This window comes from Saccostrea echinata, unplaced genomic scaffold, assembly GCF_033153115.1.
Source record: "Saccostrea echinata isolate AGI-Se365-2 ecotype Australia unplaced genomic scaffold, CSIRO_AGI_Sech_v1 ptg000030l, whole genome shotgun sequence".
Taxonomy (NCBI): domain Eukaryota; kingdom Metazoa; phylum Mollusca; class Bivalvia; order Ostreida; family Ostreidae; genus Saccostrea; species Saccostrea echinata.
In genome coordinates, this window is record NW_026889779.1 from 7,627,076 (window position 1) to 7,653,640 (window position 26,565).

The 26,565-nt window shown below is 33.9% G+C and overlaps 3 protein-coding genes across 5 annotated transcripts in view; 1 reads left to right on the plus strand and 2 right to left on the minus strand.

The window, feature by feature from the left end:
- Window positions 1-662: 662 nt before the first annotated feature.
- Window positions 663-24,685, minus strand: LOC133197193 (coiled-coil domain-containing protein 158-like). Of its 3 annotated transcripts, XM_061333093.1 has the most exons (27): window positions 24,592-24,685; window positions 24,304-24,505; window positions 16,748-16,794; window positions 15,695-15,795; window positions 15,386-15,583; window positions 14,839-14,908; window positions 14,312-14,421; window positions 13,011-13,101; window positions 12,413-12,649; window positions 12,157-12,233; window positions 11,449-11,559; window positions 11,006-11,120; window positions 10,733-10,852; window positions 10,311-10,508; window positions 8,276-9,074; window positions 8,010-8,075; window positions 7,575-7,687; window positions 7,174-7,332; window positions 6,991-7,044; window positions 6,491-6,583; window positions 4,744-4,923; window positions 4,499-4,644; window positions 4,249-4,370; window positions 3,928-4,086; window positions 3,063-3,170; window positions 1,659-1,781; window positions 663-1,424 (listed from the first exon to the last, which is right to left on the minus strand). In XM_061333093.1, exons 2-27 carry the CDS (start codon window positions 24,488-24,490, stop codon window positions 1,339-1,341), a joined length of 3,870 nt encoding a protein of 1,289 aa, XP_061189077.1. In that variant the 5' UTR covers window positions 24,491-24,505; window positions 24,592-24,685; the 3' UTR covers window positions 663-1,338. The 3 variants fall into 3 exon arrangements, with proteins under 3 accessions (XP_061189077.1, XP_061189078.1, XP_061189079.1); XM_061333094.1 differs by lacking the exon at window positions 6,991-7,044 and having other exon boundaries at window positions 664-1,424; XM_061333095.1 differs by lacking the exon at window positions 3,063-3,170 and having other exon boundaries at window positions 664-1,424.
- LOC133197194 (uncharacterized) lies at window positions 17,335-21,026 on the plus strand. The gene is made up of 2 exons (XM_061333096.1): window positions 17,335-17,632; window positions 18,284-21,026. The coding sequence occupies exon 2, from the start codon at window positions 18,297-18,299 to the stop codon at window positions 20,847-20,849; it is 2,553 nt and encodes an 850-aa protein (XP_061189080.1). The 5' UTR covers window positions 17,335-17,632; window positions 18,284-18,296; the 3' UTR covers window positions 20,850-21,026.
- Window positions 23,310-26,565, minus strand: part of LOC133197197 (dolichyl-phosphate beta-glucosyltransferase-like) — a 132,180-nt gene continuing 128,924 nt past the window's right edge. Inside the window, exon 10 of the mRNA XM_061333103.1 lies at window positions 23,310-23,323. The gene's annotated coding sequence lies outside the window, so the exon portion shown is untranslated. The remainder of the gene's footprint in view (window positions 23,324-26,565) is intronic.

Consider the following 26,565-nt stretch of genomic DNA (forward strand, 5'->3'; position numbering starts at 1 on the left):
GTCATAAGTGTATTTTTTAAGGTACAGTGGGTCTTCACTCCGTGTTTTTGATAACTGAAATATGAACATACTTTGAGTATAATCTGTCCCAAAAATGAAGCATAGACCCAATCATATAAAAAAAATTGTGATAAAGTGAAAATCAAGATCATTTTTGCCCTCTTTGGTGTGTGTATGCTATTTCATGGACCAACAATTTCAATCTTTGTGAGATTGTTGCAAATTGTGGAGATTTTACATTAAATATATGTTAAATGAATCATCAAAGAAAATGTTGTCATAACTGATGTTTAATTTTTTACTTTCTACTTTCTGTCGTACAATAGGCATTTGTTCACCCATCTTCTTTATTGTATTTAAGTCAGCAAATGGGTATTGCCAAGAAAACCTTAAAATGACCATAGACAGATTAAAAGTATCCAGTATATTATGTAAATTAATATAAAACAGTGAAAATCTGTGAGACAGGGAGATCAAAAAACCATATATATAGGCCTATCCTGTTTTTAATAAATGAATCAAAAATTTAAAAGATTATCTAAAATTTACACTTTCAAGTCTGGTTCATTTGCAGGACATTCTGGAAAGTGATGTTTATTTAATCAACTTCCTAAGGATACAACAAAACAAGGGAAAAAAACCTTTATTTAGAGATTGTATCATTTGACAATTACATGTAAATATAAATACATCTAGTAAAATGCTGTAGAGAAATTGGATTTTCATTATAACATATCACAGACACAAATGGAATACACAGAGTTTACAGTAAAAAAAAAATCACCACCTGTAGGAATAAGATACATGTAGGATATGGTGTTACAGCTGAAATGTTGCTGTTATGAAGTGTGATTGTCTTTACAATGAGAAATTTAAAATATAAATATAAATTATAAATACAGCCATTAAGATAGTCACATCTAACATCAGTATTATTTAGTACTGACAAAAAGCACATATGGAAGAGGTACAACATTTGGTTAAGATGGAGACTCGGTAGAAGTTACATGATTTGGGGGATACATGAAAATAAGACGACATATATTCAGTTTAACCAGGTACTTGACACAGTTAGGCAAACCTTTTCTACTCTTTATCTTAAAGAACTAACATCAGCTAAAATCTGTTCTTTTAGAATGTAAAATAATTTCATAAACTAAGCAGTTCAATAATGTACAGTTTTGTATGATTTCCATACACAGAAACAGGCATTCAATGTTCTAGTCAATGGAGATGTCTGAAAGTTTGGCACAGAAGACTTTCCCAGTCATCATTTAGCGCTCCCCCCCCCCCAGTCAGGTTTTGGAATGTTTGTTCTTATTTAATTCTCTGAAGCTGTCACCGAGTTGCCTTCTTGACTTTTTTCTGACTCTCTTTGACCTTTCTGATCTTCTTTCCTTGAACTTTCATTAGATCTGCCATTTCTATAACAAATTTAAAACAGCAAATAAAGATATGTGCACCTTAAAATATGATAAATTGTTCTGAAGCACAGTATGTATGATTGTATTTCACTTCTTTTCTTGTTAATTTATATCCAAGTGTTGTTCTTAGATTGGCTGTTTTACATGTATATCCACTTCAAAATATTCATCAATTTGAATGTCCCATAGAAATCTAAAAGATAATTTTTTTTTCTCTCAGGTAAGCCATATTACCTCTATTTTCCTTCTGTAGTGAGCCACCCATTTTGGTGAGGGACTCAATTTTCTGTTCCAGTCTGCGGCACAGGTCCTCAGTGTTATTTGTCTCTGTGGGTGGTGGTAGGGGGATACCACGCCCTAAAAAAATTAAGAAGCTTAATATTACTGTACAGGTCTGAAGAGGGTTTCTAAAGGGGGAAAATATGCCTTAAACAAAGAGCAAGCTTTAATAAATCATTTTTAAAAATCTAAGTATTTATACTTGGGATTATTATATTTCCTTTATAAATTTTGAAAAGTAACTACCACATGGGTACAGAGTACAGGGTCATATTGGATTCATGATTTTAGCAAAGTGATTTTTCATTCTCTGTAATTTTAAAATATATTAAGAACTTAACAGATATAACAAATAAAGTTAATAATCAAAATCTTTTGTCCCTAGCACTTTACAACATGTGTGTTACAACAGTTTTTGTTTTTGTCTGATTTCAGTAAACTTGTAACACATGCAGATTAATTCAAGGTACTCTAAACTTGGTTAACTACACTACTTCAAATGGTCTTTCTCTTGCAGCATTTGTCATTCCAGTGAATATGTTTTTAATTTTTTTAATTTGAGATGAGGTGTGGCCAAGGTTATTAAAATAAGTACAGTATACTACATAATTCTGAAAAAACTATTTTGTCTGCATACATTTGTGGAAAACATCACACCTAATTTTTACTTAAAAATAAATGTGTAAAGATGTATAATCCTGTGTGCCAAGTTTTCATCTGGATAAACTATTTGGTGTAAATATCAAAAGTAGATTAATTTTATACATAATCTAGAGACAAACAGATTGACATATTGTCAGTGCAACCTCTTCTGGTCTGAAGTGTAGGTAAAAAAATTAAAGCTCTCACAATGAAATTAAATAACAAAATTGTGCATAAAGCTTTCAAATGCTGTGGATATGAAAATATGCCACTTCTAAAAAGGTATGCAAAAGCTCTGCTGCATTGCATTATCTTGAATACTGTGTCGATACAAACTCCACTTTAGTGAAAAAACACGAAATTAATCAAATGTTATATGATCTTTACCTACAGTGTAAACATTCCACATATATAATTAATCTAAGTAGTGCACAGTATGTAACAGTTAGAGGTAAACCATTAAACTATAATAATTCTAGTAGTAAGTGTTACTACAAATATAAAATACAATTTTAAATTCTGGCTACACAAAAAAGTACTATAACCTATAAACAAATAATTATTGAATGACCTTCAACAAATCCCTTATTTTAATCTATCACAAAACACAGGTGATTACAGCTGAAAAGCAGTACACTGTCAGAAGTGTAAGAACACGAACAAGCAGGACACAATGTGCCATTAAAAGCATGACTGGCAGCTCTAAGCCACACCTACCTGTCCCCGCCTCCTTACAACTACCTGAACACTCCCCAGCGGACAATTCGGCACTGTCCTGGAGTGACAGGCTATTGTGTGTGTCCTCTTTACTTACATCTGTAGGGTCTGTTAATAAGTCAGTAAAGGACATAACTATATACACACTATACTCAATAAAAGATTGGAAAAGCCTACTGTAGTGTCCTGGTACTGGGTCATAAAGCATAGGCCATTAGTTGACAGCTCCACTCAAAATGAAAAATCATAGCTTACAAATACTGATGAAGTTAACACTCTTCTTACAAGACAAAAAGCACCATCAGTTTTTCACTGAAGAAATCCAGAAAACAATATCTAAGAGTTATGTGCCCTGTACAATTACATGTAGTACATGTGATTTCTCTTTAATATTGTTGTGCAGATAACCATCAGATCTAGTTGTTATATCTAGGTATATATATATGAGTGATTCAGTGTCAGTTTCATATCTCATTTTAATTCATTCATAGTCTTCATATTTATCATAAAATAATCTTCAGAAATGTGTATTCTTACAAATTTGGACAGAGAATAGGAAAGTTCTTTCAGAAACTAACACTACAAGAAATGTCTACTAAATTTTCTTGGTTACACATTCATTCCTGTGAATGAAAACTTACGACATCTTAGGCGATAGCGGTGGGGACCTATTTATATGTAAACCAATCAAATATACACATCAAGAACTACTTCCATTTTGTTCTGTTTCCTCACTTTTCTTTTTTGGACAACAAACACAAATAAACTTTTAATCAAAAACATTTTGCATTATATACCTTAGATTTTGTTGCTATAAGAAATTTAGATCTCAGATGATTATCAACAGAAAATTAGCATGACTTACCTGTAGTATAAGAATCTCTTGTTGCAGAGGGACGAGACTCCAGGCTGCCAACTGTACGTGACGGGTAACTGTCGTTACCAGCTCGTAACAGTTGTGACGTGTCATTACTGAATGACCGCTGATGTCCTCGATGGGGCGAAAGGGAACGGGAACGATTTTCTAATTAAAAAACAATGAACTCATTCTAAGACATAACTAAGCCTTTAGTAACATACATGCAAATACATTGATATGTGTCAATACTCCTGATACATATTTTATATTTTCATATAGTATTACATGTAAATATAAGTCATGATTTCTTTTTTTTTTAATACAAACCCCTGAGTGAAGAATATCCTGAGTATTCTCTGTTATCAGATTTGTCTCTTGACCTTGACCTCAAATAACTTCTCTCCAACTCCACATCCGAGTGATATTCTGTGTCGGATGAACTTTTTGAACTACAAATTTAATACAATAATTTCATGTGAAAATATTATACTATTCTGAATTGAAAAACACAAGTTGTGACATTGAAATATAACAACAGACATTCTCTATCTGTCTGAACACAATAACAAATGTTTACCTATCATAGGCATTCTGGGCTGACCTTGACCTTCTATGATGTGAAGCCTTCTCAGCTTGTTTCTGTTTCCTGTCGGCCATTAGAGATTTCATTTGGTCCACTAAATGTTTCAATTCACTCCCAACATACTTGTACTCATCAGTGTCCTATAACAAAGAATATTAAATGGTTACATAATGAAGGACTTCTGAAAGCACACATGTTGTTACATGTATCTGCTGAGCACTGACAAATGAGGTGCCTACCCTTGTGGGGACAGACTCCACAGAGAATTCTTTGTTAGGGAACCTCCTCTCCGAGTTGAGACTGCTCGGCCTGCTGCCCATGTCTGACTTAAGGTGAGACACCCCGGGATATGCTGAAGTGAATAAGGGTGGGTTCTCAAACTCCGTAACTTTGTTTGGCAGTGATCTCTGTATTGCTTCCTACAATAAGATAACCCATACATATAATTACAGGTACATGCATGTGCAACCTTCAATTTACCATGCAAAGCAAAAAAAATCCATACAAATTTATTAACCATCCAATAGAGGGTAGATAAATAACTACCCCAGTAACAGTTCACATAATTTGGCATTAACTTACTGGAAATAATGTTTGAGGAACAAGGACTAATCTAGGCCATATTTACCAGATATTTAGCATTTTCCCATAAGAGGAAATTCCCCTTGAATATCTCATTTTTCCCCTAAAAATGAGTGAAAATTCACCTTTGACATGAAAGGCTAAACAATGATAGTTCTGATTGTGTTCCTCCATTATTCAACAATTTACAACTGCACATACAGTATTGCTAGGCAAGCTGTTGTATTTTTGTGATTCTTTATACAAGGAATTTAATAGCAATTGAATTTGTTAGAACTATTTAATGTCATATTATACATAATGTCTGACAAGATACAAAGACAGTTGTTATTATATGTGAAGAAACTACACAAAGAGGATGCAAGCTATTGCAAGGGCATGTAAAAAGACATGCTCGGCACCCACTGGGCACCTAAGTGGCTGACAGACATATTTTCCTAATTTCCCAAACATAGGTAATCAAAGATTATGAAGCTCACCTCGACGAATGTTATCAGTATAAGTAATGCAAATCTCACATCATATTTTCTTTATAGTTAGTGTGCATCCTGAAAACAATATTCCTGTAAGTTCTGTGTAAGTAGCTCATTGGAAATTGACCTGTTCCAAAAACTTTAATCTGTTCACTAATCAAGAAAATGTCTTTCATTTCCTACATCCGAAGCAAGTCTGGAATTGTCCATCCCTAGATGCATCATCCATGCAAGTTGAATCATAACAGGCCATATAATTATAGAGCTACTCCAAAAACATTGCCATGATCACTCATTTGGAAAATGTAGGTCAGATCCAGCATCAGAAGCAAGTCTGGTAGTGTCCATCCCTAGATGCATCATCCATGCAAGTTTGGTCCAGGTGGGGCTTATGGTTACTTCAGAATGGACCTGCTCCAAAAACTTTAATCTGGTCACTCATCTGCAAAATGTAGGTCAGATCCAGCATCCGAAGCAAGTTTGGTAGTGTCCATCCCTAGATGCATCATCCATGCAAGTTTGCTCCAGGTAGGGCTTAAAGTTACTTGGGAATGGACCTGCTCCAAAAACTTTAACCTGGTCACTCATCTGGAAAATGTAGGTCAGATCCAGCATCCGAAGCAAGTTTGGTAGTGTCCATCCCTAGATGCATCATCCATGCAAGTTTGCTCCAGGTAGGGCTTAAAGTTACTTGGGAATGGACCTGCTCCAAAAACTTTAACCTGGTCACTCATCTGGAAAATGTAGGTCAGATCCAGCATCTGAAGAAGTCTGGTAGTGTCCATCCCTAGATGCATCATCCATGCAAGTTTGGGAGTATAGCATAAGCTCATCTTGACTTTGTCGAGGTGAGCTAAAAAGGGTACTTTCCCCTATTATTTTAGATCAATTCCTGTAGAATATTATCATGAAATATAAAACTGGTTCAAACCTGAAGGTCAAGTTGGTGACGGAGCTTGAGTCTGGCCACATCCTGTTGATACTGTTCAACCTCTGCTTGACACATGGCATTCTTTGTGGTGGACTGCAATTTATATATACATGTATACATGAAGCCTCGTAGTTACTCTGTGAAAACTATGTGTATATTTCATGGAAAAATGATATTACTCTAAGTATCAAATACATAATCTGCTACTGTAGAAAGTCCATTTTTGCAAAAGTCATAGAAAGTATTGTAAAAGTTTATTTGATATGGAAGTGCTACTGTAATTCAGAATCTCAACAGGATTACTTTAAGATCTAAAAGTAGCTAAAATGGTTAGAAATTTTTTAAAATGACATTTAGATAAACATAACAAAGGTCGGAAGTAATACAACTGTCGAATGCCACCAACACAAAACCATACACCGAATAAAACTACAACATTGACACAACATGTACACTATACCACATGAAGGTCTACACCACAAGGGGAATAACCCACAAACCTTGTGTTTCCCTGATTTCTCTGCTGACTTTGCTATTTTGGCCTTCCTTTGTGACTAATGATAAATTAACACGTTTACACATCTCCAATACAAATATTTTAAAATTATCCTCCATTTATTCATGGAGAATGTTACTGAAAGCTATACAACACAACAGATACAAAATAACTAATCTTGACTCACTTTCTCAAGAGCCATCTCGAGCCGAGTAATTTGACTCTTATAATCCATTATCTTGTTCTGAGACAGCTCGAGCTCAGCTGACAACTGCTGACTATGAGTGAGTGATTTGTTGAGTGAGGACTTTAAACGATCCTTGTCATGTTCCAAACTGTTCCTCTCCTACAGTAATACACAAAATCCCAAAGCCGATTAAAATCTGGAAGGTTAGTAATCAAATGCAATGTAATAAGGTAAGAGTACTGAAATTAAATTGAACAGGACAGCAGTCCATTATTGAGTAGACATCTATTTTTTTTTTTATTTTAATTAATCAACTCTTATGTCTTTTTGTTGCTTGTATTTAATCTTACATTTATATTAGATGATGTGACTTTCAACTTTGACCTTTGACCTTGACCTACCCTTGATAAAGAGTCCAGTTTGTCTTCATACCACCTCATCTTTGTTTTAAGTGAGTCAATCTCATTCCTTTTCAATGTTACCTCCTTCTGCATTTTATCAGCCACCTTTACAGCTGTGGACAAATACAAAATTGTATTACTGAAGCACACAAAAACCTTACATACCATAGATATAAACCAACCTAAAATTATTACATTAATATTTTTATCTGTTATATAATTAAAACTTTTTAGGGCATCATTTGAGGAAACATACTACAACACTGGAGATATCACATTCAAACAGAACAGAGGCCCAATAGATAATCCATTTATCCTATGCAATTATCAACCTGTTGATCCTTCTGAAGTTTACAGCTTGGTGATCTGAACCATGTATATCATGCCATGTATACATGTAAATATACACACTTGTTATACCTTCCTTGTACATACCTTGGTGATCTGCCGAGTCTCGAGACTTTATTGTCCTCTGAGCTAGACGAACCTCTTGATCAGCGGCTGTTAATATACAGAAGCAGAATTCAAAAATACCAGGTAATTGTGTTAATTATTCAGATTTAATAGAAGTTACTTTGTCCTTAGTTATCCATGTTATTTAGAGTTAAACAAACACCAGCTTCCAAGGAACTTTGAGTGGAAGAAAAAGCAAATCAAGGTGCCATTTACCACTGGTAATGACACTAAAATATAAAATTTACCTTTGACCTTGCTCTGTAGTTTGGCTATCTCCTTGGTTTGACTCTCTATTTCTTTCTCAAGCTCTTTTTTGACAGCATCCTTCTGCTCTGTGATTAAGGACACTTCATATCGACTCTCCTTCAGCTCGGAGAACAAGCTCTCTTTTTCTTGCTGTAGGATCATCAACTCCTCATGTCTTAAGGCTACTTCTTCCTCATATTTCTGTTTTTCACTCTCCAGCTCTTTAATCCTCTTTTCCCGAATTTTCATTTTCTTGGACATAGTTTCCCTTGATGTCTTCAACTCCTCCAAGGCCACTGTGCGCTCATTGAGCATGCTCATTAGACGATCCTTTTCCTCCCTCAGAATCTCATTGCTGCGTGTGTTATTGTCCACTAGGTCTGCTATTTTGGAGGACTGGTCTCCCAGAATCTTGAGATTTTTCTCCTTTTCCTCCAGTTGAATGGTTAGTTTCTCCTTCTGCCCCTTCAGAGTGCCAATCTCCTCATTTCTCTGTTCTAGGAGTTTATTGTAGTAATCTCTCTCCTGAGTCACCCTGTCCATATCTGCTTTCTTATCACTCAGCATGTTGGCCACATGTTTCTTCTCTGCCTCCACTGCCTCAAACTGAATCCTCATGGCGTCCAGCTTGTCTGTGGTGTCCCTAAGCTGCTGCTTCAGGTTGCTCACCTCTGATCTTGAGAGCTCAAGTTCCATTGACACCCTGTTACATTTCTCTGTGAGTGAGCTAAGCTGGGAGGACAAACTGCTTATCTGATCCAAGTGGCGCTCTCGTTCCATTCTCTCAGCTGATGATATCTGTAAAACATACACTGAAAGTTACTTTAAATATCACACAAGAAATGTACAGGAACAAGGCTCTCTGAATCAATATCAGTGTTAAAACACTACATCTAAATTACTCTATTATACATAATACAGGGTTAGAAACTCCCTAAAATTACAACTCGCAAATAATTGCGAGTACCAAGAAAGTGAACTCGCAATTTTGTAAGACTACTCGCAATTTTCATATAAAGTTAAATTTATATAAATTAAATACATGTAACTTAAGGAAAAAGTAACTACTGCACAATACACAAAATACAACTACAGTGTGATTTTTAGTTAAATTACTGAATTTAAATCAAAAGCATTTTACTCTGTCATATTATATATTTTTGATAGTTTCAATGCAAAAAAAATCAACTCGCAAGTTTTTGCGAGTTACCTAATTTTTAACTCGCAATTTGGGAATTCTAACTCGCGTTTTGCGAGTTGTATATAGTGAATTTCGAACCCTGATAATACATGTATATATACTATAATTGTATTCATGCAGTAGATGTACTGAATATAAAAGATCTTAGTAAAAGTGGTCTACATTACAATAGTCGGATATTATGTCTGATAAAATTCTTCATCCACCAAAACATAAAGCTAAGTCTAAAGAATAATCTAAACACCCTCCTTTGTTACAAAAAAAAATCCTGCTGATAAAACACACAATAATGAGTAAAAAATGGCACATGACATCAGTTACATGTATTTAAATAATGTGACATTTTATGTATATGTGGTGTAATTACCTGTGCCTGAATTTATACAAGTTTGAGTGATGTTACCTTGTGATCATTCTCTCTACAAATTCTGTTTTGATTTGTTCAAGTGACATTGTTTGACAGAAAATGAAATGATTTCAAAGTTAAATACAAGAAAAGACAACTCTGTTATGACTAAAGAAGAGACATCTACTTTGTGCCAACTTACCTTTTGCATTAACTGTTATAATTTATACAAAATAATTATTTACCACAGAAATGGTTAAAAAAATCAAAAGAAAATGTAATAGTCTACATGAACAACAAATCTGAAAAAAAATTTAAAGATTTCATTTCTATTTGAAGCTGTGCAAACAACATCTGAAAGAAACTGAAGAAGAGATTCCAAAAACTAAAATGGAAACAAAGGGTGCATTAGCAATGAGAAAATACAGTAGAAAAAATCTGTCTATGCATCTTCCACTTAAGAACAGACTCAGAGATTGTTAAGTACCTTTTCACTGACTTGAGCATTACACTCGGTTTTAATGAGTTCCAGCATTTTCTCCAGTCTCTCTATGTCTTTCTGTTTCTCCTCTAGTTTTGTCTCTAGTTCCTTCTGTTTACTCAGCATGGCTGTCTCTTTTTCCCAGATGTGGACAGTCTTCTGTTTCTCAAGGTCAAGCTCTGTCTGACACCGGACCAAAGCATTCTGAAAAATAGAACTCCTAATGTGTATCAACATAAACATTTTACAACATGACCAAACAAACCAGATCGTAAGAAACACTGCAGTACAGTCAGTTACATGTAGTCATATATGTTTTTAAAAAATCTAATTCAGTCAAATAAATATTAATTAAAACTTGATGAAACAATAAACAAATAACTGTTTTTGCTTTGCTTACTGGGTTATGTAGACAAGTATTTTCAAACCTGTGTCTCCTCTAGTTTACTGTGTTGTGTCGCGGACTCTTTCAACGCATCATCACGATCAGACCTCAGCTTACACATTTCTGTCTGGTAACTCTCCTGTGATCTTTCATATACCTCTCTCTGTAAACAATAAAATCTTAGTAAAAACAGCTCAAAGTAAACCTAAAGAGCTTATCAGTTTTCTTATCAACATTGCCATTTACAGCCATTGAATTCATTTTATTCAATTTATATATTAGCTAATAAAGATTTAAATTGAGTATGAACTCTGACCTTTTCATGCCATTTGACCCTATCCTCTTGCTGTTCTTCCTTGAGATGGCGGATTTTACTCTCCAGCTCTATGATGGTAGCATCCTTCAACTTCATCTGCTGTTCTTGCTGACCCCTACAAACAAAGCAATGTATAAATGATATGGGATCCTCAGTCTATCTTATTTATCCCCCCCCCCCCCCCCAAAAAATTATTTCACACGAATAATGTATTAATTCTTATTAACAATTTGCTTTAGATTGATGAATAAACATGCAGCGTGTTAACTGTTAGAGTAAAACTCCAAGCTTTTAACTGGATTAACAACTTCAGAGAAATGACAAATCTTAGCCCTCTTCCTAAAATAATTGATTTCAACCTTAATTTAATACAGGTAATGTATGACTGTGAATGGAATACATGTGGACTACAAATTTACAGTACTCCCACTAGAAAGACTTACTCAAACATGGCTAGCTGTTGCTGGAGATGATTAACCTGTTTACGGGAGTTATTAGCTCGTTCTTGGAGAGCTAGCATCTGTTTTTCATGCTCAGCAGACATACTTGTTATTCTGCAAGAAATTTCATCACGACACACCATTACAGGAGTTAGAACTAGTCATTAAAACATTAGTCACTTCATAAAAAAGGTTCTATCTTTTTAAGTAAAAGCTTGAATAGTTACTTTACATGTTAATGAAACAATTGAAAATCTTCTACATTTAACTTTCAATTATAATATGTATTAAGATCTTGAAAATTTTATAACAAAGAACAAAAATAAAGCCGTTATAGTAAATTGACAAAGATATATCACTTCACTCAATTAAATAACAATGTTAGTTGAAAGTTAGGATTAATGAAGACTGTTAGACGGGTTAATTGATAATTTTTGTTTACTAATGGATTTTCTTACTTCCTGAACATTCCAAAAATTTCTGTTTCTCTGCAGGTGGTAGAGAGTATGAAGTGTGAAAATATCAGAAAAAAGGAGTGAAGAAGTAAGGGATGTGTATATGTAGCTTTCAATTAAATAATGGTAAAAAGTTTAGACAATTAGGATGGGAATAGTTGCTGGTGCACCTTACACTTAGGGCTTTCAATTAGCAAAGAAATGGAGGAAAAAATACAGTAAAACTGAGAGAAAAGCAGTGTGAGATTAAACCTACTTTTCTTGTTGTTCTTTGATTAGGGACTCTTTATCCTGACTGATGTTCTGTTTTAAAGCTTTCACCTCATTTTCCAACTGTAAAAAAGTCATTCACATTAAATTACCTCCCTTAAACAGTTTATTTATAAAACTGTCTCAGTTATCAATTATGCTCAATCTAATCTTCTTGCTAATCAAAATTCATGCAATATCAACAAGAAAAGAATTAGGTAAACAGTGTAGCAAATCATATCATATGGTGGTATCAACTATACCTCTGTGATTCTTGACTTCTTTAGATCAAGTTCAGAGTTCATTTCCTGTACAAATCTTTCTAATGTGTGCACCAGCATGCCTGGAACCTGTTTGGTTACTGGATCAGACTCAAAGTATGGTTTTCCTCGCCTGCGTTCCACATCTACCAGGATGAGCCGGATCTGGTTCAGAGCCGTGTCTATCAAATACTTCTCTCGGCTTGTGCTTTCCAGCTTCCTGTTAGCCTCCATCAAAGCCTGTCAATAATATTTATGGTAAATATGAACAAAGAAGTGGCCGGGGATATAAAACTTAAACAAGCTCACTTTTAATCTCAATCTTAGTTTTCTGTTATTTATTCTTTTTGTAAAAGTGAGACTGAGATAAGGTGAGCTCGTCTCAGTTTTATGGCCCCAGAACCTGAAACTGATTCTGCACCATACCGAGTTTCTTAGTGACATTGGCCATTGTACTTCAAGACTGATAAATTAAAGAACAGTTACTGCTGAATATCAGTAAAATACTCAAAATGAATTTATACTCAATTTTATAAAATGCATTATTCAAATTTTTCATAAGTCAAATTTATTATGACCTTTTCCTAGTTCTCTGACCTACCTCTTCCTGACCTCTGACCTTTTCCTGTAACTGTTGTACAGTCACTTGGAATTTGTTTAGCATCATTTCTTGGTTAGAGGATTCCTTTTGTCTACAGAAAACAGAATAAAAAACAATTTTTGGATGAAGCAAATACAGAATAAAACAACAATTTTTGAATGAAGCATTGGTTCCTTTTAGGAAATAGACAATAGGTTGTCATTTCTTGTTTTTAATTTGATGTTGCTTTATTTTCTAATTCTATTATGGAGGACAGACAGTGGCCCTTAGAAACAGAAAAAAAATATTTACACTTTTAAAGTACAGCATGTACTATAATTTTAACTTTTTGATTCATTGTGCAAGTTTCATTAAGTTTTACAATTCTATTCATAGATGTTACACTTAATTCCAGCAGTTAAGAATTTTCTGCACTCTGATTTGATAATAATTCTTCTGCATTCCTTCATTAACTGTGAGTAATTAGACTTGAGCAAGACAGAATTCTTGCATATTGATTAATGCTGTAAATTCTCCTGAATGGGAGATGTAAAGTACATCCTGGTACTAATTAGGACAAAGCAATTAGGTAAAACTTGACAGTGACATATTAGTGAGACAAACATTGAATTCCAATCATTGCTGCAGTCTTATTTAACACCATGACACATAATTAACGTTAAATTTCTTTCAAATTCATGAAAGCTATCGTTCTGTATTTAGATCAGTATACATGTATGTCTTGGTTATGTTTCTATGGATACATGCAAAACAAACTATTGAATATGCTATATATACTCTACCCAGTGAAGAAAAAAGGGCTGCCATGTCTAAAGAGAATTGTAGATTCATAAATGACTAAATAAAAAATTCAATTTTTGTTCAGTGCTCCAACTCTTATTTTTCTTTTCAACATTAAGTAAAAATTGTGACTCTTCAAACTGTTGTTTAAGAACTTGTGAACACTTGTGAAATTCATCAGAATGACTCAATTTCAGACAGAGCTAGTGCATGATAGAACACTTTGTGTAGGTCTGCAATAATACACTACTTACACTGAATACTTAACAAAGTCTGTGATAGACTTCTGTCTGCAGATGTCAAAACACACAATTCAAAATTCATTAAAATTTACCACCCAGAACTTTACTTTAAAGACACTTCTGACATGGGATTTAGGAAATTTCATTTGAAAAAAAAAGTGCAATTTCATTTCTTTCAAAAAGAACATTTTTTTTAAACTTAAAGAGAAATAATATCATGGATTAGCTGATACATCAGTCAAGTAAGATTAACATGTACTACTGAATGGTATCTGCTACCTTAAATCTAGCACAGCGTCCCTGTTGATCTCTGTTTCCTGTAGTTTGCCCTTAAGCTCCTCTATGCTGGCTCTAAACTGTCTCTTCTGCTGCTCGCTCAGCTCACTGGCCTGTCAGAATTTTAAACTCAACTCTTAGCAAAACCTTACTCAAATGATGTTCTTTTTATATTCATTTATAGTTTCTTTAAAAACTGATCTTATAAATTATATTTAAGTCCTAAATACTAAAATATGTATTGATCTACGTGTTGTTGTTGTAATATTACATGTACCTACAATGGCTCAGATACTGTAAAATCTTTTATTTTCATGGGGTCAAATTTTCATGCTTTGAGGGAAAAAATATTGGTTCAAGGGAATTTGATATGGTAATTGAAGAACTGTAGCATTGTCTTGATTACAATTTTAACACTTTGTGGAGGACATGATATTGTGGGTCTCTACATACATATATCATGAAAACAAAGAAAATTAAAGTCCAATGGAAGTTAATGAGTTCACTACAATGTTTCAAATCATACACACCTCTTGTAGCCTCCTCCTGAGATCAGCAACTTGTTCCTGGGAGTCTTTGAGAGATTTTTCTAGATGAGACCTGTCAAATATACACATACAATACACACAATTCAATTAACGTCAAATCACATGTTCCTCAATAATACATCATTTTCCCAAGAATTAGTGATTAAAGTATTGCTACTTTATGTGAGTTTCCTCACACAGAGTTGAGTACATTACCAGGCATTTACGCAAGATTCCAGAGCACGGTATTTCCTATATCATCCTGTTAGTAATCACTTGATTGCTGATATAACCGTTTTTTGGTTTACAATTTTTTAAGACATTTTGAAAAAAGCTTAGAAATCAGAAGATATTAATAATCATAAATATTTTTGGTACATTTTGAAGAGATGCAAAAACATATATTTGAAGAATATGTCTTCAGACCTTAAGCCAAGATCCCATAATCTTTCCAATTTTAATGATAAAAGTCATTATCAAATACCAGAATTGTTTCATAATACATGCAAAGAAGACCTACTTCATCATTACTTGATATTTCAAAACTTACGGAGGTCCACTGTAGTCATAGTGTGCCCTCCTGGCCGAGAAGAGCTCTGTTGATGGGAGGGTGGAGAAGCCAGTTTTGGAGGGACTGCTGGGGAGTCCACTGTGCATGCTGCCAGAGCTCCGCTGGACACTAGAAAAATCCCCGGCCAACTGCTGCTGTAACCGCTCCGTCTCCTTACGCTGGGCATCCAGCTGGGTCCTGTCAATAGAAGCAGGGGGAGAGGGGTTAGCGTACTATAAATCACATGCAAAATTCAATGTTTTAAGATGAACATATGACAGATTTGAGATGTTACATTAAAAAAGTTACCTAAGATCTGCGATGGTTTTCTGTTCATTGGAAATATCAATGAGGGCTGATAGTGTAGCTGGAGAGGTCGGTGTAATGGGTGGTCGGGAAACTGGGGTGTACTGAAAACAGAAGTCATCAAGGACATTTTAAAACCAGTCACAAAATCTGCTTGATTAATTAGTGTATTACAACTAACTGAAATGGATGTTGTCACACCTTGTCTCAGATATGCATTAAAATTCATTGTTTAACAAATATTATATGAAAATATCAACAAGACATATATTTAAATTTCACTAATTTACAATCACTATATTGTTTTTGTAATAATAAGTTCTTAAAATTAGTAATTGTCATAATAAATACATCTCATGCTTGCTAGCTTCCAAAAACATTAGATTATACAACATTTATAATCTAAATTTGGAAAGAAAAAGCAATAAAAATCCTTGAAATCTATTTTTTTTTCAAAACCCAATAAAATTCATAAGATGCGTAAAACTACAGCTAAAATTACTCTGAGGTTTAATTCATTTATTACAAATGCAAGTAAACACTTACTCATGCATTTAATATTTATCATTCATTCAGTGCAAGGTGAAATATCATAAAGAAGTTAATTTGCATTATAATTGATACATATTATGGACAAGGGGAATTTTTAAGAAAATATCTGAAAAAAAAGATTTGATTTATGCAAGACATTTTTGTTTGTGCAGTACCAATTTCATGTGACCAATTTCCTGCTCTGAATGCTAAACAGCCAAGTTTGACCTTGACCTTAAAAAAAGTGTTTGAACTTGACCTAGCATGACTAAATCCCCCCCCCTCCCCCACCATGAATTGATATAGAGATATGCCAAAGTATGAATTATTAAAGAAAGAAAAATCTATAACCCCATTTTTCACATCTACAGTGCATGAAATTTTTATAGTGCTGCTTAAGTACATTTGATAAAACATTTCAAGTTTAGAATCTTTAAGCAATATGTCATACTTTTTTTCAGGTTTTAGACCTTTTATTGACCCCTATAATCACAATTTCCTTGTATGTGGTCTGAGGAATATTACCTGTCCTGGATCTGATGACGACTCAATGCCGTTAAAGGAGGAAACCCCTGAAAAAAATAAAATGAGGGATAACTGAGTATTTATATATAATAACTGGTCCACTTTGGTGCCCACTTATCTTTCTATAGCAATAAAGTGGTTCTATTAAACTACACCTGTCACATTTTAAGGACGGCTCTCATGAAGTTAAAACAATGTTTATTACTTGTCCTACAAATAAAATTACAGTGCAAATTGTGAGAAGGAAAGTTAGAAAGAAAAAAAGTTGCCTTCTTATATTTAATTATATTTGAAACTGTAGACTGCATGATCATTTGTAAAGATGGTTGTTGTGCTTTTTAAATGTAGAAAATACAATAATGAGTTTTAAATAACTAATAAAATGTAAAGCAATTTTAGTCTGACATAATTAATGCTATAAAATGCACTACACCATGAGCACATTTATTTTCTGTATGTAAATGGATAAACAGTCAAATGCTATTAATGTCTTAAGGATATGTTCCAGACGAGTAGATTTATTAGCAAGTCTACACACAAGTCTGAGGTTTTTACCTGTTAAATGTGATATGTTTGTGTGTAAATAATGCTGTTATGTCAATCAAATTCATGTTTTGTGCTATCAGTTAGGCAAGTCACTTCCCTCTATTGTATACACAATGCTAAACTCCCCCGAAACCACGGTTATAATCACTAACTCTGTTAATTGGAGTAGATTTTTTAACACAGTTAACCTATCCTTGCTTAGCAGTGGAATAATTTCCTGTTCTTAAAATAGACTTCCGGAAAATCCCAGTTTGAGTGGTCAAAGTACAGGTCTTTCCCCCAATTTTTCTTTTGAAATTTGAAATCTTCTAGCTTATTCCTGGCAGTATCAATATAAAAGTAAGTATAAATATACTTATGTTACCTGTAACCTCCTTAAAAATACTGTTTTAGCTATAGTGACGTAGTTGATCGTTGTTGTGTATTGAATGATTCTCAGAGCATAAGATGACAAGGCCGTTTAACACATGAGTACACTCCAGTTAACAATGACAAACAATCTGATACTCTTGTAATGTTTATTTTGATCATTTATTTGTTACCTATCAAAGATTTAAATCTCCATGTTGAGTTTCAGAAATCCATTTTTGAATTTCTGTTTGGAATTTCCTTGCAAATTTCATGTTGATGACATGGATATAAACAAAACAGACATGTTGATTAGTCTCTAGCACTAATTACGTCTGCTTGATCACAACAAATTAGATTCACTCGAAAAACTCTTTTGCATGAATGATACATGTATGTGGTAAGAACATTATGCAACTTCATGAATAAACATGGCTGTTTTTTTTTTTTACAAACATCTTTATATCTATCATTCACTGCTCAGAGCAGGAACAGCCATTTTAAATGAAACACTTAAAGTGACTGACTGATATTTTTAATCGAGTGGTAAGTTAAATTGGTACTAAAAAAAATAAATGATTGGAAAATATCTGTTTTTCCACAAAAGGTTTATAATTGTTTTTTGTTTTATTTTGTATTTAGAAAAAAGTAGTTCATGTCAGTCAGTAAAATGAAGACAGAGGATGAAAATGATGTAAAGAAGAAAACAATTTCAGAGAAGTGTGATGAAAATAAAGAAGAACAGGACTCTGTACACACCATTACTGTCGTTACTGACAGCGAAGAACAAGGACATTCTAAGGGATCCACTACTGATGGAAAGGGATCCACTACTGATGGAAAGGGATCACAGTCAAGGGATCAAGCTAAGGAAGATACAAGTATGCTGCAAGACAAGGGCACAATCCAAGAAAGAAGCCCAACAATAAAAACAGTGAAGTCCTTAGAGAAAGAAAGCAAATGTTCATTAAAATGTGATGAGAAAATTAAGTCTACCAAAGCTGGGACTAAAACTCCTATTACACAAGGAAATAAAAAGAAACTTATAAACGGAAGTTCTCAAGTTACAGCAGAGAAAAGCGGTAAGTCAGAGAGTGGCCGTACTCGTTCAAACTCATACAAGGAAAAGACATGTGATCAAAATACTCAGAAAATGTGTAAACCTTGCTCAGATTCTGATATTGAATCAATCCAAAGTCTGAGGAGTAAAATTGACTCGGCAAAGGCAAGTGGAAAAAGTATTAATGCTCTGCTATACGAGATGGATCAAAGCAGTGAACCAAGAGACAAGAATGAGGAAAACAAAGATTCTGACATAGAATACACACAGGTTTCATTCAGCTTACAAGGTGACGAACTAAGCCTCAAGCTAAAAGAACTGACAGTTTCTGATGACAGGGTGAATAAAAGACTGGTCAGTGAAAATGACCTTCAAACTAAAAAAGAAGTCAGCTCTGACACTAGTGAAGATGTTAAATATCAGACTAAAGGTCCAATGTCACACCCAAAACACACCCAGGTCTACCAGCCTTACCCCCGACCCAATCAGATCAATCAACAAATGCCGCAACTAGTGCCTAATGAGGGAGACTTCTTTGAGGCGGAAATTCAACTTGACAAATTTTATGATGAAGAAGATTTGCTCAAGGCCCTCAATGAAATAGCTCCAGAGACGCATCCACACACAAGCCCAGAACATTATTCTGAACGTGTTGAGCTCCTTCCCTGTGAAGAATCTTTCTCAGAAAGCATGCCATTGCCAAACCCTTGTCCCACTGGTGTAAATAATCAGTTTTACTTGGATCCTGTCCAGGGTGTGACTTCACCTCAATACTCAATACCCCAAGTACAACCTTCCCGTCTGCCTGTAGATCTTGGTTATATGCCTTGTCCTGACCCCCAACAGAGATCAACTAGTGCAGACACTATCAAGCAAACACCATCAGTGTCAATTTCATATGAACCCCGCCCAAACTCCTATCCCTCCATACATAAGGAAAGCCTAGAGGACCTGTTCAAAGATGCCAGTGACATCATAGTTAATGATCTGCGCCAATCTAATCAGCAAAAATCTGCTCAGAAAACTAATGCAAACCATCCAGCAAAATTTTCAAGTGAGAACCCAATGCATCAAGTAAGGTTTAATCAACAAGTACCTGCAAATCCATTTTCTAATCTACCAGTAACAAGATCTCAACCATCACCTAACCAAGGAACGGTTAGACAGGGTACACTTGGAAATCAAAATCTCACACAAGTAATAGCAGCTAAACCCCCACAAGTCCTCCCAAATCCTGCAGAGAAATCACCACTAACAAGACAGAATCCTTCTCAAAGACCCAGTAATGGTAATCTGCCACATATTCTGCAAGAAATCACTGACAACAAAATCAAAATGAAAATGCCAGGATCCAGAGCATCAGTACAAACCTCTGTGATTGGCAATAATAACTATCCAGCTGTACAAATTCAATTCCAACAATCCAGTCAAATGGCAACACAGTTTATCAACCATCATCCAACAGGAGTTCATCCAGCTCAGCCACAAGTTCATCCAGCTCAGCCACAAGTCTGTGATTCTCAGAACCCTATTCTTGTCCCAAGACAAACATTGACAGCACCCACTGGTGGAGAATGCATGAATGGCATAAGACCACATAACATGAACTCAAATCACAGAGGAGCAAACCCACAACAAATGATTGAGCTTACCAAATCTAACTCAAATCCACCTCCTCAAATGGGGAGACCAAACAATAACCAATCCCGTACAGTTCATGGAAAAAATTCTTCTACTTCCAAAAACATGGGTAATGCTTCTCTTCCACATGGCCACATTCCTTATCCTTCAGCTTTTCCAACCATGGCAAATCCCCAAATGGCATCCTGTGTCACATCCCAGCCAATGTGCAATGGTCAAGGAATGATACAACAACCTGTAACACTGGGACCTAACCCTGCAGCACCTTTCATACATTTTCCCAATGGTCAAAGCATACAAAGTCATCCCTATCCTTTCCAAGATGGATTACATATGCCTATGTCTGAAAACTCAAAAAATTCTGCACAATATTCACCTCAAAATGGACAGTGTATGCCACAGCCTGTACAAGTGTTTATCTGCCCTTCTCTCCCAGTTGACAATTCCAAGCCAAGATTCAGGAAAATCCTTCCTAAGCCTCCTGCTTCTGTTGAAGGTGGGAAATGATGGAATATTTGTTGCTGGATTTAATGAAACCAAATCAAAAGACATGGAACATTCCTGTAATTTTAACTTGCTTGAATTGTTGTTTAAATGTTTTTCAGCTCAGTAATGGCAAATTTAAAAAAAAAATGCCTTAATTAGTTAACAATGCAAAACTAAATATATGTAATCTTGTTACACTTGTGAATATGTTTAGGATATATGTAAATAAAAAAAATATTTGATGATCACTATTTTTTAATTTTAATACATATATATATATATATATATATATATATATATATATATATATATATATATATATATATATATATATATATATATATATATATATATATATATATGGTATATAGTGGTTCAGTCTCTTTCTCTGTTCTTGAATGTCCAAAAAAAACCATCTAGCAAGGGGAGAGATTTTTTCCCAAGTGGAAGTTACCTGCTAGATGTCATGGGTAGTTTAAAAATTTGAAAGTTTGCCTTAATCTTTAAAATGACCTAACCTTACCATTTTATTAATCAAACTAAACACTTTGCAACAGTTTTTCATTCAAAATGTAACACAGAGCAATTGTGTTCAAAGCTTTCCCACACCTGTGAGATTGAACAAGGATACTCAATATAAAGTTTACAAGATTTCACTTTTTCCATTCAATAATGTAAAGAGCATCCATGGTAACCAGATACAAAGTATTTCTTACAGTTTAATTGCTTTATTTGTACAAGAGAAAGGCGTTAAAGTATGAAAGGAAGAGATACCAATTCTAACATTATTAATAGAAAGGTAAAGTTCTCCAAACACTTGTGATTTGTTAAAAAAATATTTTCTTACAACTTGAAGCACAGCAAATGTGTAGCATGTACAGCCAAATGGCAATTTAAGAAACTAGTGCAAATATAGGCCTTGTCATCAATGTTTACTCTGACTTAATCTAAGTAATAAGAAAAGCCAATTTAACAATAAAGACTGCTGATCGCAATCAATCAATTTCAAGATCTCACACGTCTGTTTTACTAAGTATAACTAAATCCCCCATGTACAGGATGTGGGGTAACTCGGTATAGACACTCTGTATAAACTGAGATTCCTCTGAGGGCCATATGTCATTTTCTACGTAAAAGCTTATTTGTTGTCGATTCACCACTGGGGATCCTGACAACCCTATACCACCAACATCAAAGAGGATCAATTTTTTATCCTAATACCCAAATTGTCAATGACAGCTCTATCAAAATCAATAGCTGCCTAATCCTGCCCATGTCATCATCTGCAAGAAACCAATGACATGGTGACCTCCCCACCCACCCAACCCCTACCCTCAGGCAGCAAGACTGGCCTGAAGCAACTTGCTTAACAGGAGCACCAAGTTTTTGTATTACTTACAAAAAGTTGGCGCTCCTGTTTAGCAAGTTGCTTCAGTTTGTTGGTTTATGTAAACCAATTAAGCTCTGTTTAGATATGACCATTCAGCAAACATAAACAATGTGTGAAGAACCATTCTGGCCACTGAAGTTGTCAAATATTAGGTACTTCTGTTCACAGTATACAAATATGGCCTGCATATTTCTACTACAAAGTGTATACAAATAATAAACTGTCCCTCTGAAAATTGCAATTTAAATGTCTAAAACCCAGAAGCGCTGTCTTGCTTAAGTCCTTTTCTATTGAAGTTTAATACCTTAGATTTTTATGTATTGGGGCCTAATGATCCTTTTGTAAGCAAAGATCACACAAGATTTTTAGCTTAATCCCTCCTGTCTCTAATATTGTCTGGCAAAATACTTCCAAAATGGTTTTAACATATATACAAGAGTATTCTTACCAAGAACTATTCACTAATATAACTGCACAAGATTTTTAAAGGACTGAATATTACAGTCATAATTTTCGGACAGTTTGGATTTTTTTTAAAAGAACAAACTATAGCGACCCATCTTATAAGATTTTTGACAAAACTGAACTTACTAAGTTTTACGGTCCTCTGGTTTGCTTTTACTTTCATTAAAAAACAATGAATTCATTTTTTAAAGCTATGACTAAAAATAACATATCTTTTTTAAGTATTCACAGAAAATAACATTAAATTTATTTTTGATGTAAGGGTATTTTAGGTGAAATTCTCAATTTTGTCCAGATCTGTGTGCCATACTACATCCCTAAAACAATATCATTTTCTTTAAATTCTGATAGTCATTATTGAAGTTCATCAAAAGTACACTGATTGTATTTGTAATGTATGTCACAGGTTGATAATACGAAATGATTACACCAACAATCACTCTTTTTATAGAAATGTTGACTTAAAAGATATAATCACATGTATACATGTTTTAAAGGGTTTTTTTTTAATTTGATTCTGTTTTCCCCTTCTTTAATCATTGCATTACAAAAACAAAGGATAAAAAATCAACCTAAATTCATTTAAAAATGCTGTATACACTGATTACACAGGGGTTTTTTTTTTTGCCCTTTCACACTTCTAAACAATTTTTTCTTAATAAAAATTTGCTCAGACATAGTTGTTTTTAAGAGATAACGCTGCCTTCCTTATATTTGCCTTGTTTTAAATGTGCCCAAATGAGGCAAAAATTTTCCTGTTTGCATTATTCAATCCATGTTCATTGCAATTTAAATAAAATCATAAAAAGAAAATTTGAGTATTATATATAAAGTTTATAAACTAAATAAATAAGAAATTTCACAAAATTAATAGAAACTACATGTAGAAAGTTAATACTTGTAAAAATTCTGCACATATTGGGGTGTTTTAGTAAGCCTAAATTATAATTATGCACAGTTTATACTAATTAACGGAAAATAATGTGATCATAGAAATCACTGTGCTATATACTTTATACTTCAATTAAGTTCAGGAATTTCATGAAAAAAATTAAAAAAAAAAAAATAATAATTCCACCAAACATATGATAAATACCCCCCTAAAAGAATACACTATAGTCATTTTTATGCTTATTAAGAATAATGTCCATTCTGCAATGATAATCAAAATCTTTCGTAATGATTGATTTCACAGATTAGACTTTAGTAATCAATATATTACGTTTTTCTTAAAATACATAAGAGAATGAAATGCATCCATTAACTGATCAAGGAATAAATTTAGAATTGTGCATATTTTTCAATTTAGGAAAGAAAACACATTCTACTACAGTAATATTTTTAACAAAAATTAAAAAATAAAAATAAAACTGATTAAAATTGGATTTTCTACTTATATCAGAGACATGACATGTATCTTCTTATATTTCCTAAATATCTATAAGAATCTAATATACAATAAATTTATTGTCAAAACTTAAACACAAATCCTTGTCATATTTTTTTTTCTTTTTAAAGATGGGAGGTCACATATATTCTGATACAGCAGGTTAGAACAATCAGAAAATCGGAGTTTTAAATCTACAGGACATGTCTGTTCACGACTCCTCAGTCCCTTACCCAGATTCACTAAGTTAGAGGTCCTCAGCTTCTGTCCCTCCACCTCTAGTTGTCGTATCTGGTCCAGCAGTTCAGAAGCTGACGACTTCTTCATCACTGCTGTCTTCACTGGCCGCACTGGACTCGAGTGTCCAACAGTCAACCCTGTCACAGGTGTTCCAATGAAAGACGCACCTCCACTTGCCATTCTTTTTACATTTTTCTATAAATATACAGATTCTGTCGTGATTCAATAGTTACAATTGTGGAACCGAACCATCTGCATATTTTCTATCGATGAATACCAACCTAGCCTGTTATTTATGAAAACGGTTAATGTTGACACTTTCCTCGGTCACCACATTTTGTTTTGTTTTCATATACAGCGGGAAATTATGACTGCGCATGCTCGGTTCAAGATTGAATTGTGAACGATAAATCCTACCGTGAGAAACAGAAAAAAAACGAGTTATCTCCCATAGATCTTTAGAGTAGGGTGAAAATGACTGAACCTCTGTAAGAAAAAAGGAAACCATCCTTAAGATATATTTACATGAAGTAGATGCGGTTGTTAAGGATCTCACAAAAGCTTTCATTTCTTAAATTATTTATTGTTACTTTTAATTTCTTTTCTCTTGCTTATCAGACATTTGTTTAACTGAAAAAAAATTCACTTTGTTCAAATTTTGAATATACCCTTTTAAAATATCCATTTTATTTAGTTAAATTCGTGAAAATTAAACGCTAAATAAAGACGAAGATGAGCGAGTGACTTGTAGTTTGTCTATATTTATGTTTTATTTATGACATTATTACATGATTCACCGGCCTTTACTTAATTTGACACTTCTCACCTATTTTAAATTTGGTAGAGTGTGAAACTTTTTATCCCGTTTTTTTTCGCTGATCTCATCTACCTGATAATCTAATGGGAACAAAAGTAACTTAAATGTGCGTTGCTAGGGTCACTTGTCGTATTTCAAAAATTATATGAATGAATTCATAGAAATTTAGTTATTTAACAAAGAAAATTTCTCCTATTAAATGTTTTTTTTTTAAATGACGAAACTAGCAAATCAATCTATACCAATAATTTCTGTCACAGAATTCAGCTATTAATGAATTTATAGTTTTATACACCCTGTAGCCATGATAGCCAACGGTTCAAATAAAGTTCTCTTTTTTTTGGGGGGGGGGGATAGCAAACTCAAATTGCTTCCATTGATGTGTATATATTGAATAAGCTGCATCCAAAAAAATATTATCCTTAAAAAAATCCGTCTCCTTCAAAAGACACGTTACTTTCAATGGTTTTGGTAATTAGAGAGGCGGATCTAGGATTTCCAGATGGAGTGGTAGATGTGAAAATAAAACATTTATACACAGTTTATAATTTCTTCATTTTAGAGGGAGCGCTCGCCAGCTGCTTAATCCACCTCAGGCTCTGCATTATTGCATTATAAATACAGTACATAAATAAATAGAGGATATTCAATGTTTTGTAGATGAATATGGAATTTATTTCACGAGTTGGACAGGATTTTTTGATATTTTCACGAGTGCGAAGCACGAGTGAAAATATCAAAAAATCCTGTCTCACGAGTGAAATAAATTCCATATTCATCTACAAAACATTGAATTTTCTGTTTATTACATTTTCTTTGATTTTCCCTTTGCCCCTGTATTTTAACACAGTGTCATAAGCTTGACGTCATAGTTGAGCGGTTAAGACGTCTTAGCTTAGCAGTTGTGAGATTGAAAACATTACATAGCATGGATTTTAGCAATATATTTGGGAAGAAATGTGCAGTTTTAGCTCTATCAAGATGGTTAGTTACTATCTCTATCTTATGACAGGCCAGAAATTATTTTTTTTTTACTTACTTTGATATCCTTTCACACTGTGAGAGAATATCATTTTGGTATCCTTTCACACTGTGAGAGAATATCACTTTTATTCAATAAATAAATCACAGTATTTCACAGTTGAAAATGTAATAAAATGTACCTTCAATCACACAAAGCTTGATAGCGTATTCACAATGAAAGATTGTGTTTTTAATACATTGTATTGAGAAATTAAAACTTTCTGAAGTGTACAGTACCTTATCAAACGCGAAAACTTCATTGCCATTAATTACGACAGTTCTTCAAACTGGTTGAGGGTCGTACATTATTTTACACAGTTTCTAGGGGTTATGTCATGCACGGATCTAAGGGGTAGGGGTCTAACCCCCTCCCCCACATCCATCCACCCCCACCCACCCAGGGATTTTCAGAATT

Bases quoted from the DNA above. Each gene is read 5' to 3' on its own strand.
- LOC133197194 (XM_061333096.1), top strand. From the start codon at position 18,297: ATGTCAGTCAGTAAAATGAAGACAGAGGATGAAAATGATGTAAAGAAG.
- LOC133197193 (XM_061333093.1), bottom strand. From the start codon at position 24,490: ATGGCAAGTGGAGGTGCGTCTTTCATTGGAACACCTGTGACAGGGTTG. The intron at 4,087-4,248 runs GTTTGTATTAAA...TTTTTTAATTAG, and splicing joins AGGATATTCTTCACTCAGGG to AAAATCGTTCCCGTTCCCTT. The intron at 1,782-3,062 runs GTAGGTGTGGCT...TAATTTTTTTAG, and splicing joins TTGTAAGGAGGCGGGGACAG to GGCGTGGTATCCCCCTACCA.